The sequence below is a fragment of the Thrips palmi genome, unplaced genomic scaffold, assembly GCF_012932325.1.
Source record: "Thrips palmi isolate BJ-2018 unplaced genomic scaffold, TpBJ-2018v1 HiC_scaffold_19, whole genome shotgun sequence".
Lineage (NCBI taxonomy): Eukaryota > Metazoa > Arthropoda > Insecta > Thysanoptera > Thripidae > Thrips > Thrips palmi.
This window is the reverse complement of record NW_023144628.1, coordinates 134,176-154,749: the sequence shown is the minus strand read 5'-3', so window position 1 is coordinate 154,749 and position 20,574 is coordinate 134,176. Positions and strand designations below refer to the sequence as shown.

At 63.0% G+C, this 20,574-nt stretch overlaps 2 protein-coding genes across 2 annotated transcripts in view; both read right to left on the bottom strand.

Annotated features, from left to right (window-relative positions):
• The window catches only part of LOC117646657 (broad-complex core protein isoforms 1/2/3/4/5), a 39,170-nt gene extending 37,716 nt beyond the window's left edge, over positions 1-1,454 (bottom strand). Inside the window, exon 1 of the mRNA XM_034387762.1 lies at positions 1,249-1,454. The gene's annotated coding sequence lies outside the window, so the exon portion shown is untranslated. The remainder of the gene's footprint in view (positions 1-1,248) is intronic.
• Positions 1,455-3,458: 2,004 nt separating this feature from the next.
• LOC117646198 (glutamic acid-rich protein-like) overlaps positions 3,459-20,574 on the bottom strand; it is a 65,429-nt gene continuing 48,313 nt past the window's right edge. The window contains exon 2 of the mRNA XM_034387004.1: positions 3,459-3,989. Coding sequence (XP_034242895.1) covers positions 3,459-3,989 — 531 coding nt within the window. The remainder of the gene's footprint in view (positions 3,990-20,574) is intronic.

The window sequence follows — 20,574 nt, the reverse complement described above, 5'->3', positions numbered from 1 at the left end:
GCCGCGAGAGAGACGGCGCGACGAAGCTGCCGCGAGGCGGCAACGGAATTCACCCCGACGCCGCCAGAATGATCCTCGCGGACGCGTCGCAGAGCCTCCCTCTCAAACCGGGCATCGGCTTCGACTTGACTTGCCTTCTCGAGGGCCACGCCAAAGCCGAGTGACACAAAGCAAAAGCCGAGGGGTCAACAACTCTGGATTTTGGTGTACACCGAATACATGATTATGCCGAATATTTAAGATTATGGAGAATATTGCGATTATTACGATTATTTTTGATTAAGGTGATTATTTTGATTCTAAGTGAATATTTTGAATATTCGTGATTATTGAAATTATTGGTAAAGATTCTGTGAGATTATAGAGATTATCGGTGATTATCACGATTATAAATGATTATTAGTGAATATGGGATGATTATCAGGGATTATCGGAAGGAAAAAAGCCCTTACATGAAAAAAATGGTTGCATGTATGTACCCAGCATTTGTTGTGCACATGACACGTAGGCTTGATTATTGATGATTACGAGTGTTTATTGGCAATATTATGGGATTATCTTCGATTTTTAGTGATTATAGCGATTATTATGAATATGTCCGATTATTGTGATTATACTGAATACGGTTGAATAGTATGATTATACTGAATATGGTTGAATATTATGATTATATTACTGATTATCAATGATTACCAACTGAGCGTACACCGAATATCCCGAGTTGTTGACCCCTCGGCAAAAGCACTGCACGCACACTGACAGGAAAGCCGCGTTTCAAGGACAAAAACAAAACCCACAACTATTTCTGAGAACGATTGCTTAAATATTAATAGCTGTAGTAAACGCGCTCTACCGATGACTAATAAATAACACCCACACACAGACTGCAGTTACTGTACATAAATTTGGAAGCCTGCGCAGCAAAATTTAGAATTGCATGCACTGAACCTTGCCCCGAGAGAAACAAAGAAAAGGACGGGATCCTGGTGAGCAGTCTCGCGGAGAGTTGCTTTGGAAGCCACTCGAGACTTGAGAAAGTCAGTCACAGTGCACTCACAAACAAAGGAAGTCCAGGCTGCCTCAAGTGTGTTCCCGCTGCTCCAGGCACCCCTTGCAGCGGTACATGTTTCGGACACACTGCCGCATGCGAAGGCGGCAGCGGCGCCCCCGATGAACGCACTGACTTGGCCGTCGTGGCCGCGGGCACTGCGGGCTGGGGCTCAAGCTGCAGGCCGGACACAAACTCACCTGGCGAAAACGAGGAGCGGGCGCACTCGGGCTGCGGTACTCTCCGTCTGGCGAGCCTGGCGCAGCCTTGGGCGAGTAGGGCTGAGTAGGGCAGGGCAGGCGGCTGGGCAGGGCAGGGCAGGTCGGGCGGCAGGGCTTGGCAGCGCGGCACTATCACATCAACACCAACACAGTCCACTAGGGAAGCTCCTGCGCCGGCGGGGCCTGGGCCGCGGGCATGTTGTGGCGCGGGGCGCTCGTCGTCTCGCTCGTCGTGGCCGGCGGGGCGGCAAGGGCTGGAGGGCCACCGATCCGCAGCCGGGGCTGGGCGGCTGGGCGGCTGCTGCAGGGCTGCGCTGCTGCGCTATGCCGATGGCGGTGACCGCGTCCTGCGTGTTGCTCCTTGCCTGGGCTCCTTGGGCACTTAGACACTCCGCTCGGCCAGGACTACGGATTGGCCGGGACTACGCCGAGACTCCGTACTCCGTACTCCGTGACTGCACCGCCGCACCTCGAAGCCGACTCGCCTCGCCGGGACGGCCGGGACGCCCGGGACCGGGCCAACCACCAAAAACTTTGGCCAAATCTCTTCATTTTCATTTTTTTTTCTTCTCCTTCTTCTTGCGTTTCGCTCGCCGTCCTTGTCTGGCGTGGACGCCTCACCGCTCGCCTCCTCTCACTCGGCGGTGCGTCCTCCCCCTCCCTCTCACTCGGGCCGCCCGCCCCTCGCCCGCCCCTCGCCCGCCGCCGCCCGCCCGGCCCGCCCGGCCCGCCCCTGCCCGCCGCGCACCCCGACCTCCCTCACCCCGCCGCCGCCAAAAAGAGTGGGACCCCCCTCCCCCGAAAAACAGGACGACAGCCGAAACTGCAGAACGCTTTTGTGTTAGACGTTAGGCGGCTAGTGGCGGGACCTGGCGGGACCAGGCGGGACGCGCTGCCTCGCCTTCCACGCGTCCACTGCCCCCTCCACGCATTTCCTCTTCCTTGCGATGCTCCTTCTCCTTCGCCTTCCTCCGCCTCTCTCTCTCTCTCTCCCTCTCACCTGTCCGCGTACCTGGGCCATGCCTGGGCCATGCCTGGGCCACGCCGCCGGCCAGCCCGTTAGGCAACTTTTTCCCTCAGACTTCCTCCTTGCGCGCTCCTTCCACTACCTCTACGTCTACTCACTGCACTGCGCTCCAGGGCGCCGATTTCCCTCTCGCCCCGCTGTGTGTGTGTGTGTGTGTGTGTGTGTGTGTGTGTGTGTGTCCCGCTCCTCCCTATCCTTCCAGCACCCTGCGCCCCCCTCCCCACATCCGCTTCGCCGAAAATTATTGCAAGGAACTTTGAGTGTCTCTCGAGGCACTGCGCCGAGGCGGCCGAGGCCATGACCGCAGCGCTGCAGTCGCCGCACCGCGGCGTGCCGGAGTGCCTCCCGCTGCAGCAGGCATTGCAGCAGGCATTGCAGCAGGCCTTGCAGGTCCTCCAAGCCCGGCAGACTGGGCAGAGACAGCCGCCGTTGGGGCCTGGCTGACCGGCCGGCCGGCCACCGCCCTCCACTGACGCCGCCGCCGAGGCGGAGACTTGAATGGCCGTGGCCGCCGAGGGAATGTAGTCACCCCGAACGGCGCTTCGCCGCTTGGTCCCTCTCGCTGATAAAAGGAGTGTTAGCAAACAGCCTGCAGGGGCTGGGGCCAGCGCACAGGTACGGGGCCTGGATGCTGGAAGGACAAGGGAGGGATGGGCTGCGCAAACGAGTCAGCACTTGCCTCAGCCCGGCCAGGTTCGAGTCGGGGTCAGTCCACAGGTGCATTTTTGGATTGGTTTTACAGTGACCCCCGCACCACCCAGCGTACAGACGATCCGGTTTTGTTTGTCTTTGGTGCGGATTTCTTCGGGCCTGCCCGCCCACTGGCACAGTGACAGCGAAGCAGTCACTCGGCAGGCTTGCGTACTCGCGCAGCCAGAGTCTGCTCGGTCTGCTGAGAGTTGGTTGGGCTTTCGGCTTGCAACGCTGGCCCGCTGGCCTACAAGTACACCCTCAAGCCCACGCGCGATTCGCGCAATGCAGAATGCAGTGGCCTGGCCGCCCTGCTGGCCGCCCTGGCCTTGCCTCGCCGGCCGGGCCCCCTCAACCTTCAACTTGAACTGCATCCGAGTGCAGCGGCATTGCCGCATCGCAGGCCTGCAGCCTGCAGGGTGCAACGCCCCGCCGCCCCGCCGCCCCGCCCGGCCGGTCCCAAGCGGCCAACCTAACGGGGCAGAGTGCACGCTGCAGCTGCAGGGCGCCCACTGCCAACCTCCCGCTGCTTCTCGTCATGCTGCTCGTGGTCCTCGTGGTCCTCATCATCCTCGTGGTCCTCATCGTCCTCTTGGTCCTCGTGGTCCTCATCATCCTCGTGGTCCTCATCGTCCTCGTGGTCCTCATCGTCCTCGTGGACCTCATCGTCCTCGTGGTCCCCATCGTCCTCGTGGTCCTCATCGTCCTCGTGGTCCTCATCGTCCTCGTGGTCCTCATCGTCCTCGTGGACCTCATCGTCCTCATGGTCCTCATCGTCCTCGTGGACCTCATCGTCCTCGTGGACCTCATCGTCCTTGTGGTCCTGATCCTCATCTTCTTTGTGGTCCTCATCTTCTTTGTGGTCCTCATCGTCCTCGTGGTCCTCTTCGTCCTCGTGGTCCTCATCGTCCTCGTGGTCCTCATCTTCTTCGTGGTCCTCATCGTCCTCGTGGTCCTCATCTTCCTGCTCGCGGTCCTCGTGGTCCTCGCGGTCCTCGTCCACCTACTCGCCATCGCCATGGTCTTTCCGAAACCCCTCCACCGGCGTTGTGATTCCACCGTTCCGCCCTTACCGCACGACATGGAGCAAAACGGAGTTTTTGAAACGAAACGACTCGACAAAAAATGACGCGAAATAACGCAACCGGAGGCGAAAACATTTCGGCAGGAGTTTGCATTGTGCCATGTATGATGCATGACAAAGGAGACGTGAGTGGCTGTCTCTGTCTCGCTGTCCCAGAGCCGCGGTCTCCCTTTCACCGCAGCCGCCGCGGTGCCTTCGTCCCGCTGTCTCTCTCGCACTCACAGGGCGCGCCGTAGGGCCGTAGGGGTGCGAGCGAGACAGAGCGAGACGGGCCGAGGAGGCCGCGGTTCGGCATGAGACTACGCGCTCAGCTCGGCGCACCCCGCTCCGCCCCGCTCTGGGACATTTTACCTGGATGCCAATTAATTAGCAGCCACAATATTCGTCGCTATTGGCCTTGTGCAAGGGAGCGTGGCGCACTGCGCGCACCGAGCGTGCGGGGGGCGGGGCACGCACACAGACACGCACACAGACACGCACACAGACGCACAGGCACGCACACAGACACACAGGCACGCACACAGACACACACAGAGACCCACAGGCACGCACACAGGCACGCACACAGACACACACACAGACACACACACAGACCCACAGGCACGCACACAGACACACACACAGACACGCACACAGACCCACAGGCACGCACACAGACACGCACACAGGCACGCACACAAGGCAAGGAGATTGTAAAGGGCTTTTGGGGCGAGCCGACATTGTCGCGCGGCCAGTCGAAAAACTGCAGTGCGGCAGCCGCGCCATTACGAAGGCCGTTGCGCCGCCCCGTCTCTCTCGCACGGCCGCGGCCGCGGGTGCCTACTATGGCCGCCGGGGGAGTGGGACGGAGACAGAGCGGCGAGACGGCTCCCCGGAACCAGTCTACGGGACGGCGGAGCGAGGAACGACACAGCGACGAAACGAAACGAAAAACCAGCCCAATTATGCCTTTGGGCCCTTTGGATTGACGCGAGGCGACGGGCGGACGGGAGGGCAAGGCGGGCAGGCAGACGGCCGGTCTGATTTTGCCTTTCCCGCACTGCTCCACTCCACTCAACAGCCTCGCCTGGCTCGGCGGCTCGGCACGTAGAGTGGAGATGGGAAATAAACAATAATCAAAATCGGAAGGGAGGTGAAAAAGGCAGGGCCTATCAATGCATCCTCAACATGAGTTGAAGCACTTTGACATGGCGGCTGCGGAACACGGGCAATAAAACAACGTCATACCGACAGCGAAACGAAACAACAACAGAAAAAACAACGGCATGAGAAGAAGATGAAATGGTGAAATTAATAACAGAAGTTTTTTAATCTGCATCATTGGGCATGGGCCGAGGTATGGGCTGAGGCATGGGCCGAGGCATGGGCACGTGCATTTCCGCTGTGTAAGCGCGGCGCGCGATTTGGGGCGGCACACTGCCAAACGCAGAGCGCACCGCGTTAATGAGATGCGCCTCGCCGATATTGGCCCGCCTGGCCTCTGTGTGCGCTGTGTGCTGCGAGCTCGAGAGGGCCCTACGCCCCCGCCCCACCCCGCCCCGCCCCGCCCCGCCCCGCCCCGCCCCGCCCCGCGTGCACACACACGAGGAGGACGCGTCGCGGCACAAGTAGTCCACTCGGCAGGCAACTAGCCCCGTGTGTGAGGATCATCCTCGGCTCGTCGTCCTCCTCGTCCTCGAGCACCTCGTCGACGGCGAGCCCTGCACGATGACGGCGCGCGCGTGACGGACGGGCGGCGGGGCGGGGGCGGACGTCAAATTGACTGGTACTTCTGCGACAGTGCACCACTGCAGCGCGCCCGTGCCTTGACCGGTGCAGCGCAACCCTTTGGCCAATCGCGGCGCGCGCAGGCCGCCCCGCCCCGCCCCGCCCCGCCCCGCCCCGCCCCGCCCTCCGGGTGGGGGAGTCAAGGGCCGCGCGAGGGGCGTGCGTGCGGTGAAGGGAGGGCAGGGAGTGAAGGGAGCGTAGGCAGGGCTTGCAGGGGATGGATGCATCAACACACACTGAGTGCAGGCCGCCATCCCCGTCCACGGCCCGCCCTGCCTCTCTCCTCCCTCGAGGCAGGCAGGCTGGCAGGCAGGCCAAGGGGAAGGGCGAGGAGTGCATGTGAAGCAGCGTTCCAACAGCAGCGACTGTTAGAAAAATGAAAAAAAAATATAGTGGTTGGAAATCATTTTTGAGAAGGAAGAAATTGCTGGCTCACTGAATGAATGGACGCGTGGGGTCAGCGCGGTCAACGCGGTCTTTTAACTTTCACACGATTTCCAAGGCAGACGACGAGGCGGAGCGGCGGAGCGGCCAAGGTGCGGTATGAAGGCTATTTGACGCATTTGACGCATTTGACGCATTTGACGCATTTGACGCATTTGACGAGCCCTGACTGACTGGCTGTCCCAAGGCGGGCCCGCGCGCACCGCCGCGCCGGCTACTTTGCTCTGTCTCTCTCGCACTCGCGGGGCGTTGCGGAGGGGAAGAGAGAGACAGGACGAGCCTAACATGCGCGCGAGGTCCTTGCACTGGGAATGCAAAAGCGAGGACCTTTTGGCGACGCATAGCACCTTACGTTCTATGTGCGTGGCGTTTGGATTCAGGCAGTGCAGTCGTTATTGTGCTGCTTGACCTTGCCAATAAGGCAGAGGCCGCCAAGACAGCACGCTATCCAAGCGGAGGGGGTTCGGAATTGCTTCACCAAACACTTTGCACACAAGAATGAGAGTCGATCCCTGCGACAATGCGACAGGTCAATCGCAGAGAGTCTCGCAGAGAGTGCAGCCGTCACCCCTCAAAAGACCAAACCGCACTGTCCAGTTTCGGTGTCAACATCGCGGCATGGAGTATCCCCCTAAAAGCGGAAGCACAAACAAATTTCACAACGGTGCAGCTTTCTGTAGGGTTCACAAGTCGCTTTTTAAAGTGCCATGTTCGAGCCTTCACGTGGCTGCATTTTGAGATGAGCCCGTTCGGTGGCAGCAGATCCAGCAGACCCTCTGAGTGCATCATCGCCCTGTCTCTCTCGCACCGACGGGGCACAGTGGGCCAGAAGGCCGGTGGAGGCGGCCGAAACTAAGACGTGGTTTGAGCTCTACACTCGCGAAACGGGGCTCGAACCGAACGTGTGACCCCACCAATGGATTGCTCTCCGAACGAGGAATCCGTTGGTGGGGTCAAAAGTTCGGTTCGAGTCCCATTTAGCGACTCTGGAGCTCAAAACGCGTCCGGGGTTTTGGCCGCCTCCACCGGTCTTCTGGCCCACTGTGCGGGGGAGCCCCCTGAGTGCGAGAGAGACAGAGAATCGCGCAGCAGGTGCTTAGCGCAGCCCGTGCCGTTGCAGCGGGTGGAGCTCTCTGGTGGAGCCGAGTGGAGCCGAGTGGAGCCGGCCACAGCGACGGCCATGCACCCCTTGCCCAACAGCCTCGCCTCCGAAAGCACGCCGATGCACGCCGATGCACGGCCGAGCGATTCAGAGGATAGATTTGTCGCTCCGTCTCTCTCGCACCGTCATAGAGAAGCTCGAGAGTGCGACAGAGACAGATCGTCGGCACGAGGCGCGAAAAAGGGGGCGGCCCGACGGCGCGGGCAGCGCAGGCCGTGCCAAATGACTGTTTGCGGTCGCCTATTCTCTGCCGGACAAACACGCGCAGTGCAGGGCGGGCTGCAGGGGACTGCACCGAGGGGTGCAGCAGATAATGCAGCGGCCAACTGCGCAGCGAAGAAGGCGTCGCGTCCACGCGGCCCCTCGGTGCCTGCATCGCGGTGCAGCGCGGCGTGGCCGTGCTGTGACAACACGCTGCAGTTTTGCATCCACGCGGTGCATAGCACAATGCTCGAGCACAAAGGGACCGCAGGGAGCGCGGCGAGGAAGGAAAAAAAAAGTGCATGGGCGAAATCTTAATTTGCAAAAGAGCTGTCCGGGCGGGTCGGACTGCAATGCAAAGAGCTGGCCGGTTCCTTCGCTTCGCACGGGGTCGTGTGTATTGGTGTATTGTGACACCCCGGCCGGCCGGACCGGGCCGGACGGACTGGCCGAGGGGACCTGCCGCGGACGCCCTGCCACTGCCCAGCCGCCCAGCATCATCTCGTCACAAGTGTCATCCGGACAAATACGACAAACAGGATGCACGCTGCACTGCACCCAGTGGGCAGCCACCCTGCACCGGGCACGCCGGGCACGCCGCCGTCAGAGTCCGCGCCCTCACCCGGCTGGCTCGCGCGGCCCAGCGGGGCGGCGGGGGAATCTAAATCAGGCGGGGTATGAATATATGGACTGGGTCAGTGTGGCGGCCCGGCCGCGTGAGGCAAGCAGGCTGCAAGCAGGCTGCAAGCAGGGAGGTGGGCCACGAAAAGAGGAATCGCCCCAATTCTGCACAGGCTTGCACCGACTCTATTCGCCGTCGCTTTTTTCGGGGGTGGAGAACAAACCGACCAGAGAGAGAGAGAGAGAGAGAGAGAGAGAGAGAGAGAGAGAGAGAGAGAGAGAGAGAGAGAGAGAGAGAGAGAGAGAGAGAGAGAAGAAAAAAAGGGGGAAACACACACGGAGCATGACCTGTCTCGCGCTGACCAGAGTTCAGTAACGGTTAGTTTCAAATCCCCCCTTTTTCCATTCATTCTTAGAACATTTTTTTTCTTCTTCTTCTGGCGAACCGAAACTTGCTCGTTCTGTGGACCGCTTGTTGACGCTGTGTGACATTTGCATGGCTTACTTGCAGCGGCGTGGACTCTGCATCTTACTGCCGTGACCTTTCTTCCGTTCCGAACCGTCCGACGTCCGCGGCCTGGCCGATAGAACACGCTGCAGGTGACGTTGTTCGCAAACAGTGGCGGGTGGGATTGCGTCCGGTGCACCGGTCCAGAGTCCGGCGGTCCGGCAGTCCGACCCCTCGGCCGGCCTGCATCGGCATGCATCGGACCACACCTGCTGCACCGCTGCATCGCGTCGCCCGGCCGGCACACGCCATCCGCGAGGGGGATGCACTGCACATGCACCGCGCATGCACCGCGCGCGCCCCGCCCGGCCCGCCTCCCCCACCCAGCACGAGCCGTGCAAACTAGTTCCATTCACAGACCAGCCCGCTGCAGCCGCGGCGGCGGGCCAGGTTTGCAGGGCGAGCCAGGGCGACCGCGACGACCCCCCCGTCCCGTCGCCGTCGCCGTCGCCACCGCGCTTTGTGCCGCACTGCACTCCCATTCATAGAGCCAATTCAGGTTGTGCAGCGCTGCGGCGCGCTGGCTGCCCGTGCAACCGGTGCGGGGGAGTGTCCCCTCGTCCCGTCCCGTCCCCAGCGGCGCCACGCGCCCCGCCTCGCCTCGCCAGGCCGCCACAACGAGTGCAGTAATGACGGCGGGGATAATAGAGCCTGCAGCGGCCTGGGGAAGACGCATTCCGGGAGTCGCTCTGTCTCTCTCGCACCTTACGGGCCGCCCCACGAGTGCGAGAGGGACAGAGCGACGGCCAGGACGGCCTCCTTCCGCCATTCCTTGTTCTTAGACGCGCGCATCGCGGAGCCGCGCCGCGGAGCCCCGCCCGCCCTTGCACGTGGGGCTAGCACGCGTTGCGACGCGTTGACAGGGAGAACGGTGGACTCCCCCATTATTGCGCGCGGCACGCGTTAGACGAGACGACGGGCATGGCGGGCATGGTGGGCACGGAGCGACGCGGACATGGAGGCCGGTGTGCATCCGGGCTGCCCCTCGAGCCGCCCTGCACCGTGGTGGAGCCCTGCATGGACCTCTTCAGGGCCGCAGCCACGGAGAGGGCCTCGCTGGAAACCCGTGGCACGTTTCGAATGCGCTTCTAGCTAGAGACTCGAATGAAACCCAGGAAGGTACCGATGGACTCCGCGACTTCAAGGCGTCCGTCGCCGAGGAAGCCGGTGTTGCAGGATATGGACGCGTCCCCGCGGACAAGGACATTCGGTGAAGGGCGCAGCGGAAAAGCGGAAAAGCAGACGGCGGGGTGGCCCTGCCGCCCTGCCGCCCTGCCGCCCTGCCCGGCCCGGCGGGGATGTTAATTATAATCATAACAATGCTGCTCGGGGAGGTACACGGTGTTCGCGGTGCGCTGTGCGCGGCCTGCAATACACCAAATTACAAAAGAACAGGACAGCGAGATCTCCTCCTGCGTTTTCTGAGAGGACCGCCGGCGCGGCACGGCGCGGCAGGCACGGCAAGGCACGGCGCGTCGGCCAGGAACAAGAGGGACTTTGCGAGGGTCCCGCGCGCTTTTGCATGCCCCGGCCGCCCCGGCCATATTCCGCGTTCAATCCATGTGCAGGGCCTGCAAGGCCTGCAAGGCGCGCTTTGCTTTATATGATTAGCTCATTTCCGGTTGTCGGTTGCACTGAGCGTCAGGCTCGTCAGGCGACAGATGACATGAGGTGGCCTCGTTTAGGCGGGCCCGGCCGGGCCGGCCGGGTGGAGCCCTGGGCCAGGCCGAGCCGCCAGGCCGGCAGCCACAATGCTGCGCTGCACCGCGTCAACGGATGCATCATGCAGATATGGATGCAGATGCAGGACCGGCAGGGCTGCCCAGGGGCTGCCGGAGGGCTGCCGGCCCGGAGGGCGGAAGACCAGACCGTCTTGACCTTCGCGGCCTTCCTGTTGCCGGGCCCGCTGGTCCTCCGTCGCCCTCTCGCGGCGTGCGGTGGGGGCGGTGGGGCGCGAGAGAGACAGAGCGACGAAGTGCGCGCCGCGCCGCCTGCAGGCCGCCAAGTGCACCGCTCTTTTATAGTCCACTGCGATTAATCTGTGCGACGTGACGCCGCCCCGCTGCACCGCCGCACCGCGCCTAGCACCCCCTCGCTCTGCGCAGTCCGCCGCAGTCCGCCGCAGTCCGCGCTGCTCACTCGCGGCCAGCCAGCGTGCCAACAACCCCGCCCTCGGCCAGGCCGCCAGGCAGGCAGCCAGTGCTAAGTAAAAATAGTGCCGGCGAGAGGGAAAGTGGGCGCGGCACTGCAAACTGCAAACAGGCCGCCGCGCCGCCGCGCCGCCGCTGCAACGCTATCTACGATGCGTGTCCTTGAGCGCCCCAGCCGCCGCGGCCGCTGCAGCGCTCTCGTCGCTGTCTCTCTCGCACTCGTGGCGTGAAGGGCGTGGCGTAGGGGTTTCTGTGTCACTACTTGTAGGGTGCGAGAGCTACACGAAAACACTGTCCGAAACCATCCCGTCGGCCGACGGCGGAGCGCTGGTGGCGGTGCCAACAAATTGGGCCCCGAACGAGGAATCTGTTGGTGTTCGATGTCAGCCCTCGCCTTCAGTGGGGTGGTTCCTGGCCACGGCGATGGCTCAGCGGAGAGGCCGCCCTTGCCAGACTTGCCTAGGTCCGGGAGGGCCAAGACGGCGGAAGGAGGAGGGCTTTGTGTGTGTGTGTGGGGGGGGAGGGGGGGGGGTAGCAGTAAAACTGGGCGGCTGTGTTGGCGCCAGCCTGGGCAGCACCCCGCCACCCCACATGCTGTGCAGGCCGAGCAGGCCGTGCAGGCCGTCGTGCAGGCCCAGCAAGACAGCAAGCTCGTTTTTTTCGCATCGCCCGGGGCGATCTTCTAGACGCCAGGCAGGCAGGAGGTGTTGCAGCGTGTGCGTGTGTCTGTGCGAGAGTGTGAGTGTATAGCTAAGCATAGCGCTCGGCGGGGCCGTGCGGCCGTGCATGGGTGGGGCCCTCGCTGGGGCCGCGGGGGGCAACGGCCGCGTCGTCCCAACGCCCCCGGCAGTGGGCCTGGGCCCCCGGCAGTGGCCCCACTAGCGCCAAATTGTCAAGGCACGGACGCGGCGACCGCCCCGCCCTGGCCGCCACGGCCACCCCGCCCCGCCCCGCCCCGGCCGCCCCGCCCCGCCCCGGCCGCCCCGCCCCGCCACGGCCGCCCCGCCCCGCCCCGGCCGCCCCGCCCCGCCGGCGGCGTGGTGTTGACGCTCCAAACACAGACACGTTCAACGGGCACAAGTGCATGCCAAAGTACGTTGACGCCGCGACCGCCTTCGACCCCACCCCACCCCACCCCGCCCGCCCCGCCAAAACGGCAAGGCGGCAATACAGCGGGCCGCGTGGCGGCGCGAAGAGCGCAGAGCAAAGCGCGAAGGCGGCGCTCGCGATTTTTCATAACCGCCGCTCGGGCCGCTTTGCCTGTCTTTGCGCTCCGCTCCCCTCCGTATTCCTCCGTAGTGCCTTTGTTGGCCCACTTCCTGCCGGAATGTTGCAATCGGCGGCGGCCTGGCCGGGCTTGGCCGGGCTTGGCCGCCGGGGCATCGCCGCGGAGCGCGGAGTGCGCGCACTGGACGGCCAAAAGGAAAAACGCCCAGAGGCTCCCCTATCGGCGAACCGACGCCGCGCCGCGCCACGCCGCGCCACGCCCAGAAAGGGACCAGCGGTGTTGCTAGCCAGCCAGCCAGCTGGCCAACGGATCGGCATCGGCCAGGTCAACGGCTTTCGTCTGCGTCGCACAGAGCTGGTGAACAAGCCAACTAAAAATACTGCTTGTTGAACTGGGGTTTGGAACCCCCGATCACGCCGCGGGAACAGAACGGATCGGTCGCGGGGGCGCCCTCTCTGCAGTGAGCAGCGGGCCAATCCCAGAGGGGGGAGTGCTTGTGCTTGCCGGTGCCCGCCGCCTGCCCTGCCAATACCGGCCAGTGCCACTGACGTACCCAGTACCCATCCACCCCGCGGCGCTTTGAGTACGGCGCTTTTGACATGTCAAACGCAGGGCGGTACTTCCCCGCACGCCCTGGGGGGCCCTGCGCGGCCCTGCAGGCAGAGAGGGAAGCCCTTCATCAAACGGGACGTAACATGCAGTGAGTGCGGCCCAGCCCGGACTCAGCGCGCGTCGTCGTCATGGCGTCGTCGTGTAGACCCGCCGAGCCCTTTATCAGCGCATTCAACAGATACCAACTCCCGTGATGTCACCAGGTGCTCGGCCTGCTCGGCGCGCTCTCGTTTTTACTGCAAGTTTCGAACAACTAGGCCGCGCCGCCGCGCAGACGAGAGGGCGGGGTTTTAGCGGCCGATCCTTTGTTCCGCGTTTAGAGTGTAGAGCGCGGCGAAAGGCAAAAAGCGCGAACACGCCACCCAGAGCGGCCCCCGCCATGGCCCCCGCGCCGCCACGCCACGCCGGCGTGGTCTAGGCGCAGACAGACGCTGCCATCATGCGGCCGGCCTTCAACTTGACCTACACGACGCGTCCTGGCCTAGGCCCGGCAAGGATAACCTTCAAGCCCGCCCCGCACGGCACGGCACGGCGCGGCGGACTATTAGTGGAAGCCGGCCGGCAGCGCCGCGCCGCGCCACGCCGCTGCTAGACGCCGCGCCCCCCACCCGGGCCCCGCGCCCGGCCGCTCGCCGGGGCCCCACGCAATACCCGGGCCAACCAACCAAAACCGGCCTAGATACAGCCTTGAACCTGACCTAGGACAGCTGCCCGCCGCACCGCGCCACGCCGCCCGGCGACGCCGCCGACGCCAGCACGCCAGCAGCGACGCGAGCGCTGCCGTGCGTCGGATTGGCGCACTAGTGCCAGCGTCGGCGGCGGTTCGTCCACGAGCTACGCGAGCTACCCGCGACGGCCCGGGTGCGCCTAGGTCCGGGACGGATGTAGGCCGCCTTGAGGCAGGCAAAGGCCTAGACAGCGGCCAAGGACGCGGGCCGCGGCGTCGGCCACCGCGTCGGGGACCAACAGCTGCCAACCAAGGGCACCAGCACCGGCAGCGCCAGCACCGCGGCCAGCGAGGATGACGGTGACACGCGGTGACACCGTTGGACAACTATTCTGGGGCCACTAGGACCGCGCGGCGGGTTGCTAGGTGCTGAGCAGGCGGAGCGTGAGCCGCGGGGCCCAGCATGGGGGCGCCCTCGCCACCACTCACCACCCGTCACTAGCCACGTTTGGCCAAAAGGGGAAACACCGCGGAGCGCGAAATAAATTCTCCTAGAGGTTTCCGAACCGTCTTCCGGGGGGGGGGGGGGAGGGAGGGAGGGAGGGAGGGAGAATTAGAAACCCATTTCGAGTCAACGTGTCATCTTCAATGCAAAACAAAGCAAAAATTGTTAGGTTCGTTTTTTGGGGGGTATAGACCCCCAGCCAGCAGGAAACTGGCTCGGAAAAGCAGATTGCCTTTTTCGATATATTCCAATTCGTTCCGATTGGGGTATGATTAGAGCACTCACAACAGTCTTAACCGCGCGGCATGGCGGAGGCCGAGGACGTGTTTGGACGTCCAGATTAATCACGATGTTCATTATCTCGGTCAACACGTCTCCGCTGCCGCGCTGCCCGGCTGGGCCCGGCCGGCTTTAACGTGTATTGAACCGCGTTGCGTCGCCTGTGTGTATAACGTACGAACGTACGTCGCGACGTGTTTGTATGGGTGCGTGTGTTTGGCGGCGTGTGCGCGTGTGTGCGTGTACGTGTGTGAATACGCGCGCGCGTATGTGCGTGTGTGTGTGTTTGCACCTATCCCACACACATCACCTGAATATGCACAATGACTGCTAAGTCCCATGGCAGGGCAAGTATACATGCAGGCGCACCGCCCAAAGTGAGTACAAACTTGCCACATGCACCTGTCAAAATGAAGCGGCGGGACCGGCGGGACGCTGCCCCCAAAAGTTGTTGTTGTTGTTCTCTGTCACGTTTTGCAGAACTCGCGTCTCGCCCCCTCACAAGTGCCCCTCGCGAAAATTTCGGGCAGGCCCTCGCGCTAGACGCGCCGCGCCACGCCGAGCCCGGGCCCAACGAACGCGGCCGGGCCGGACCGAGCCGCGCCGCGCCGCCGTGCCGGTCGGACGCAGTTAGTGGGCGAGCAACAACCTAACGCCCGGCGTCACCTTCAACCTGCCGGGCCCCCCCTACCCCTCCAACTCCCGGCACCTCTCCCCCCTCTCCCCCAGCGCACAGCTTGGCTTCTTCTCTGATGCGGCGACGCGGCACGCCATCCAAAACACTGATTTAGGCCCACACGGCAGGTCGGCCCGGGCCCCGGGTTCAATGCGCTGCTAGCGCCATCTTGCGGCGGAAGGAACCAATTTCCGACTTGTCATGGGCGCGTCACCGCGTCACGAATCCCGTCTGGCCTGCGCGCCTTAGCGCCTAGACGTAGGCCACCGCGGCCCTTCAGCACACCGCCGCGTTGCGGGCTGGCCAGGCGCCTAGACGTAGGCCACCGCGGCCCTTCAGCACACCGCCGCGTTGCGGGCTGGCCAGGCGCCTAGACGTAGGCCACCGCGGCCCTTCAGCACACCGCCGTGTTGCGGGCTGGCCTACCCCACAGGCGCCTAGGCCACCGCGGCCCTTCAGCACACCGCCGCGTTGCGGGCTGGCCTACCCCACAGGCGCCTAGGCCACCGCGGCCCTTCAGCACACCGCCGCGTTGCGGGCTGGCCTACCCCACAGGCGCCTAGGCCACCGCGGCCCTTCAGCACACCGCCGTGTTGCGGGCTGGCCTACCCCACAGGCGCCTAGGCCACCGCGGCCCTTCAGCACACCGCCGCGTTGCGGGCTGGCCTACCCCACAGGCGCCTAGGCCACCGCGGCCCTTCAGCACACCGCCGCGTTGCGGGCTGGCCTACCCCACAGGCGCCTAGGCCACCGCGGCCCTTCAGCACACCGCCGTGTTGCGGGCTGGCCTACCCCACAGGCGCCTAGGCCACCGCGGCCCTTCAGCACACCGCCGTGTTGCGGGCTGGCCTACCCCACAGGCGCCTAGACGGGCAGGGTCGACATGAGCCCCATCCCGATTGAGCCCCGATGACCTGAGCCCCGGCCAGAGCCCCGTTTGAGCCCGACTTGAGCCCCGACTCGAGCCCCGACTGAGCCCCGATGGCCAGAGCCCCGACCTGAGCCCGGTTCGAGCCCCGACCTGAGCCCCGTTTGAGCCCCACTTGAGCCCCACGCCAAAAAACTTCCATTTTTGAACTTTTTTAGTGAAGATTTTGCGTCATATTGCAACTTTTTGGCGCGGGGCTCAAATGGGGCTCAAACGGGGCTCAGGTCGGGGCTCAAAACGGGCTCAGGTCGGGGCTCTGGCCATCGGGGCTCAGTCGGGGCTCAAGTCGGGGTTCGAGTCGGGCTCGGCCGGGGCTCTGGCCGGGGCTCAGGTCATCGGGGCTCAATCGGGACGGGGCTCATGTCGACCCTGCCCCTAGACGTAGGCCACCGCGGCCCTTCAGCACACCGCCGTGTTGCGCACGCCTTGACCCAGAGTACCCAGAGGCTGACAGCGCGGGACTAGGCTAAATCCCGTCCCATCCGGCGGGGCGATGCGGGAGGTTGGCGGGGGGTTGGCGGGGGGTTGGCGGGGCGCAGGGCGAAATAGAACTCGCTGGCAAGCCGCCGAGACCAGACGGCCAAGGGAGGCAAAGGAAGGCGGGAGGGTCCTTGGACGACATGCCGCCGTTGCCAACCTAAACAAACACAAGGGAAAGTGTTTCGCTCTCGCTGCGGGGTGGAGGGCGGAGGCTCGCCGCGTCGCACTTTTATCCGCTGGCAACACACGCGGAGCCCTGCCGGGCCCTGCCCCGCGCCGCGCCGCGCCCTCTGCCGACAACTAGACACAATTGTCCCCCTTTGGCTCTCGCTCTGGCTACAGGTTGTTGACTCGTGTGTCTCATCGGCGTGCTCTTGAGGAGTCTAGACCCCCTTCCCTCCCTCCGCCGGTCCTTGGGAATTCTACGTCCATTGCACCACCGCGGCCGTCTGGCTGGCTGGCTTACGCAAAGGCGGCCGGGCCTCGCGGGTTCACGGCAAGGTCGCCCTGGTGTTATTGCCCGGTGGAATCCCATCCCATCCCGGAGTTTAAAAAAACCACACCTCTCGGCAAACAAAAAGCCAATTTTAAAATGTGGCAAGTGGACAATCACGGCACAGAGCGAAGGCAGGGCGAAGGGCGCCGCCAACCCGAGTGGGAGTGAGTGAGGGAGCGTCGACGACGCGCTTGGCGGCGTGGCGGTAAGGAGTGAGGAGGCCCCAAAAAGTGGAGTGTCGGCGCGGTCGCCTCGCCTACGTCAAAAAGGCGTGCCAGGCGAGGCATTGGCCAAGCCGCGCGCTGTTGAGCAGGCCCGGCACTGTATCGGATCGGTTGGCCCGCCAGCCGCGCCAAACCCGCCAGCCCAATACAGTGCTCGGCCGGGAAGTTCCCACTACTCTGCCGGCTCGGCTCGGCTCGGCCCCCCGGGCCGGCTCCAAGGCGCGGCTAGACTCGACTGGCCCGGCTCGGCTCGTCCCGGCGCGGGGTCGTCGCCCCAGTGACCGCCAGCACCGCCAGGGAGGACGCGCGGCGCGGCAGGCATTGGCAGCACTGCCGCCACGCCAAGCGACGCCAAGCGAAGCGCTAGTTGCTAGAGGGCAGCACTGCTGCCCGAGGAACGCGTCTCCGCGTCACACCGGACGCGGCTACGCGGCTACGCGACGTCGTCCTGGGCCCTGAGGCTGACTGAGGACACTCCGCACTGCTCCACAGCAGACACCGACGGGCCACCATACCGTGACCTTTAGCGCGGCCGTGTCCGGTAGGGGTGGTCGAATGTACACTTTTTTCGAAATCTCAAAAGTTAGATGGCGCATTTTGTAGTATTTTTTCTGCTGATTCCGAATATGTACTTGGTTTTGAGAAAGGAGTAAAACTGAGGGCGCTACCAGCCTTTTAAGTTTTGAAAAATTGCTTAAAATGCGAATTTTTAAAATTTTACTTTTTGTCCGTTTGAAAATCACAGTACATTTTCGGAATCGGCAGAGAGAATGCAACAAAATGCGCCATCTAATTTTTGCATATTTTTTGCAAAATGGACATTTTGAGAAAAGTACGCTCTTAAGGGGTGGTCAAAAACACTATTTTCGTCAAAATATCCATTTTGCAAATATTATGCAAAAGTTAGATGGCGCATTTTGTTGCATTCTCTCTGCCGATTCCGAAAATGTACTGTGATTTTCAAACGGACAAAAAGTAAAATTTTAAAAATTCGCATTTTAAGCAATTTTTCAAAATTTAAAAGGCTGGTAGCGCCCTCAGTTTTACTCCTTTCTCAAAACCAAGTACATATTCGGAATCAGCAGAAAAAATACTACAAAATGCGCCATCTAACTTTTGAGATTTCGAAAAAAGTGTACATTCGACCACCCCTAGTGTCCGGGCGGCCGGCCAGCCATCTAGTGACCGCTAGTGACCGGGCGAAGAGAGGTCGGACGCCAGAGTTGCCCGGCCAGCCTCAATGAGTGTACTCCCGCCGCGTCCTGGCCCTCCCCGACGACCCCTGCCGCCCTGCCGCTCTATTTCGGGGCGATGGGCCGATGGGCGCGGCCAGACGCGCGTCCCGCCCAAAACGCAGTACGCAATACGCCTGCCACCGCCATGCCGCTGCAGAGCGCATTCATGTGGCGGCACGGATCCAGGTCGCCGTCGTCGCGGCCGCGGGGCCCTAGCGGGAGGGGGGGGGGTATCGCCAGTGCAGCGCTCGGCACCACCAACTGCGTCTCAGTGGCATTGCTGGCTTGGGCCCTCCATATCGAGGGCAGAGTCCCCGGCGGTGCGCCGCTTCGCAGAAGCCTTAAAATACGCACTTCGCTGGGTCGCCGACGACGCCCTCCAGAAGGCACTGCGCGAGGCACTGCGACGCGGGAGTCGGAGGACGGCGTCGGCGGCGCGTGCTGCGGCTGCGCGCTGACGGCCTGCCGGCCTGACGGCACCCTGGAGGTCTTTGGCCCGCTGTCATTGGGTCGTTGAAGCTATTAGCCCGGCCAGAGCGAAGAGCGAAACAAGAAATAACACACTGTGCCCGCGAACGCGCGAACGCGAACACCGAGTCATAGCTCGCTGAACTCGAAGCCCCTCGCCTCCCCGCGGCGTGCCGCGTGCGCAGCGAACTTCAGGCCTCAGCAAAGGGTGTCGTGGGAACCACGCACTGTAGAGCATTTTCGCTCAAAACGACTTAAACTGTTCTATTTAGTCATGTCGACTGTTGGGAACTTTCTTCGTCGTTATAACATCATTGAGGAAATTAAATTAGAGGCGGTTCGATTTATCCTTTTTAAGAGTGTGGTGTGTGTACCTTTCGATGTCGCGACCCACACGCGGCAGGACGCCTCCTCTCTTTTCTCTCTCTCTCTCTCTCTCTCTCTCTCTCTCTCTCTCTCTCTCTCTCTCTCTCTCTCTCTCTCTCTCTCTCTCTCTCGATCGAGTGCTTTTAAGGCCCGGCGTTTTTAAGGTCTTTTTAGAACGTTTTTGAACTGACCTTGCGCGACAGTGCCGCGAGTTTGGTTCGGCCCCCTCCGGCCCCCTCCCCTCCTCACCTTATACTCTTAGCCTATCCTTCCTCGGCCTGTTAGTCTGTTGGTCTGTTCGTCGCCACTCACTCCTTCCCTTCCTTTCGCTTCGCCTCGCGGCTCGCGGCTCCGCGAAGGGAAAGGAAGGGAAGGGCGATGGGACGGGTGGGGGAAAGGAAAGAAGGATGCTACAACTGCCAAAATGTGGCCCGACCGGCCCGGCCCGGGTTCTACGACCAGCCAGCCAGCCCGGCCCGGCCAGGCCCGGCCAGGCCAGGCCGCCAGCACTGCAAGGACTGCAAACCGAAACAGCCAGGCCCGGCCCGGGCGGGGGCCGTCCGGGAGCCGCGTGCGCGGTGCGGCGGTGCGGCGGTGCGCGTCCGCGACTACAAGCAGGCCGTGTTTGCGTTCGGCGCGGTCGCGCGGCGTCTCTTATCGGTCGAAAGGCCCGCATCTCATAGAGCACGCCCGCCATGCCAGGCCCGCCATGCCAGGCCCGCCATGCCAGGCTGCCAAATGCCCAACGACTGCCACGCTGCCAGGGACAGGCTGCCCTGGCGCTGTCAAGCGGCTGTCAACCGGACGCCTGATTGCCGATGTCTGCCCTGCCCGGTCTGCCCGGTCTACCCAGTGGCTGCCAATAGCTTCCAATGCCGGACCAGAGGAAACAAAACACTTAATTAAGGCCGGACAAACAGAGAGGGACGGAGAGAGGAGGGTCAGTCACGTGTGGGCCCCGCAGTCTCCGCCCCTTGGGCCAGAGCGTGTGTCCGTGTGACTGTGTCTGTGTGTGGGAGTATGCATGATCGGACCGAACCGTCCACCAAAGGGGACCCGGAGCGGACCAATGCCAACAAACTTTGACGAAAATCCATTATTCCCCGACAAGGAGATGCGGGGAACAGAAACACGCCCACGCAGTCCCTGCTCCACTCTTCCGTCCACGCGATGTAATTTTGGGGTGCTTTTCCCCTCCAGGCGCTTGCCGAACAATCACGCCACCGCTGCTGTAACCGCGATTCCGAGAAACAGCGAGCGAGAGAGACAGAGAGAGACGAGACGACTCTTCGGAAGCAGCCTGCCGGGAAGACGAGCAAGTGTCGACGGGGTAGTGCTGGCATCGCGTGCGAAACTCCAACAGTGTGGGCCCGGTGCGGCCGCCCCCAACAGGTACTGCTGGGCGGGGCGTAGCGTGGCGGGGCGTGGCGTGGCAGGGCCGGGCCAAGAGGGCAGCCCGCGCCCGCGTGGCCTAGCCTAGTCATTAG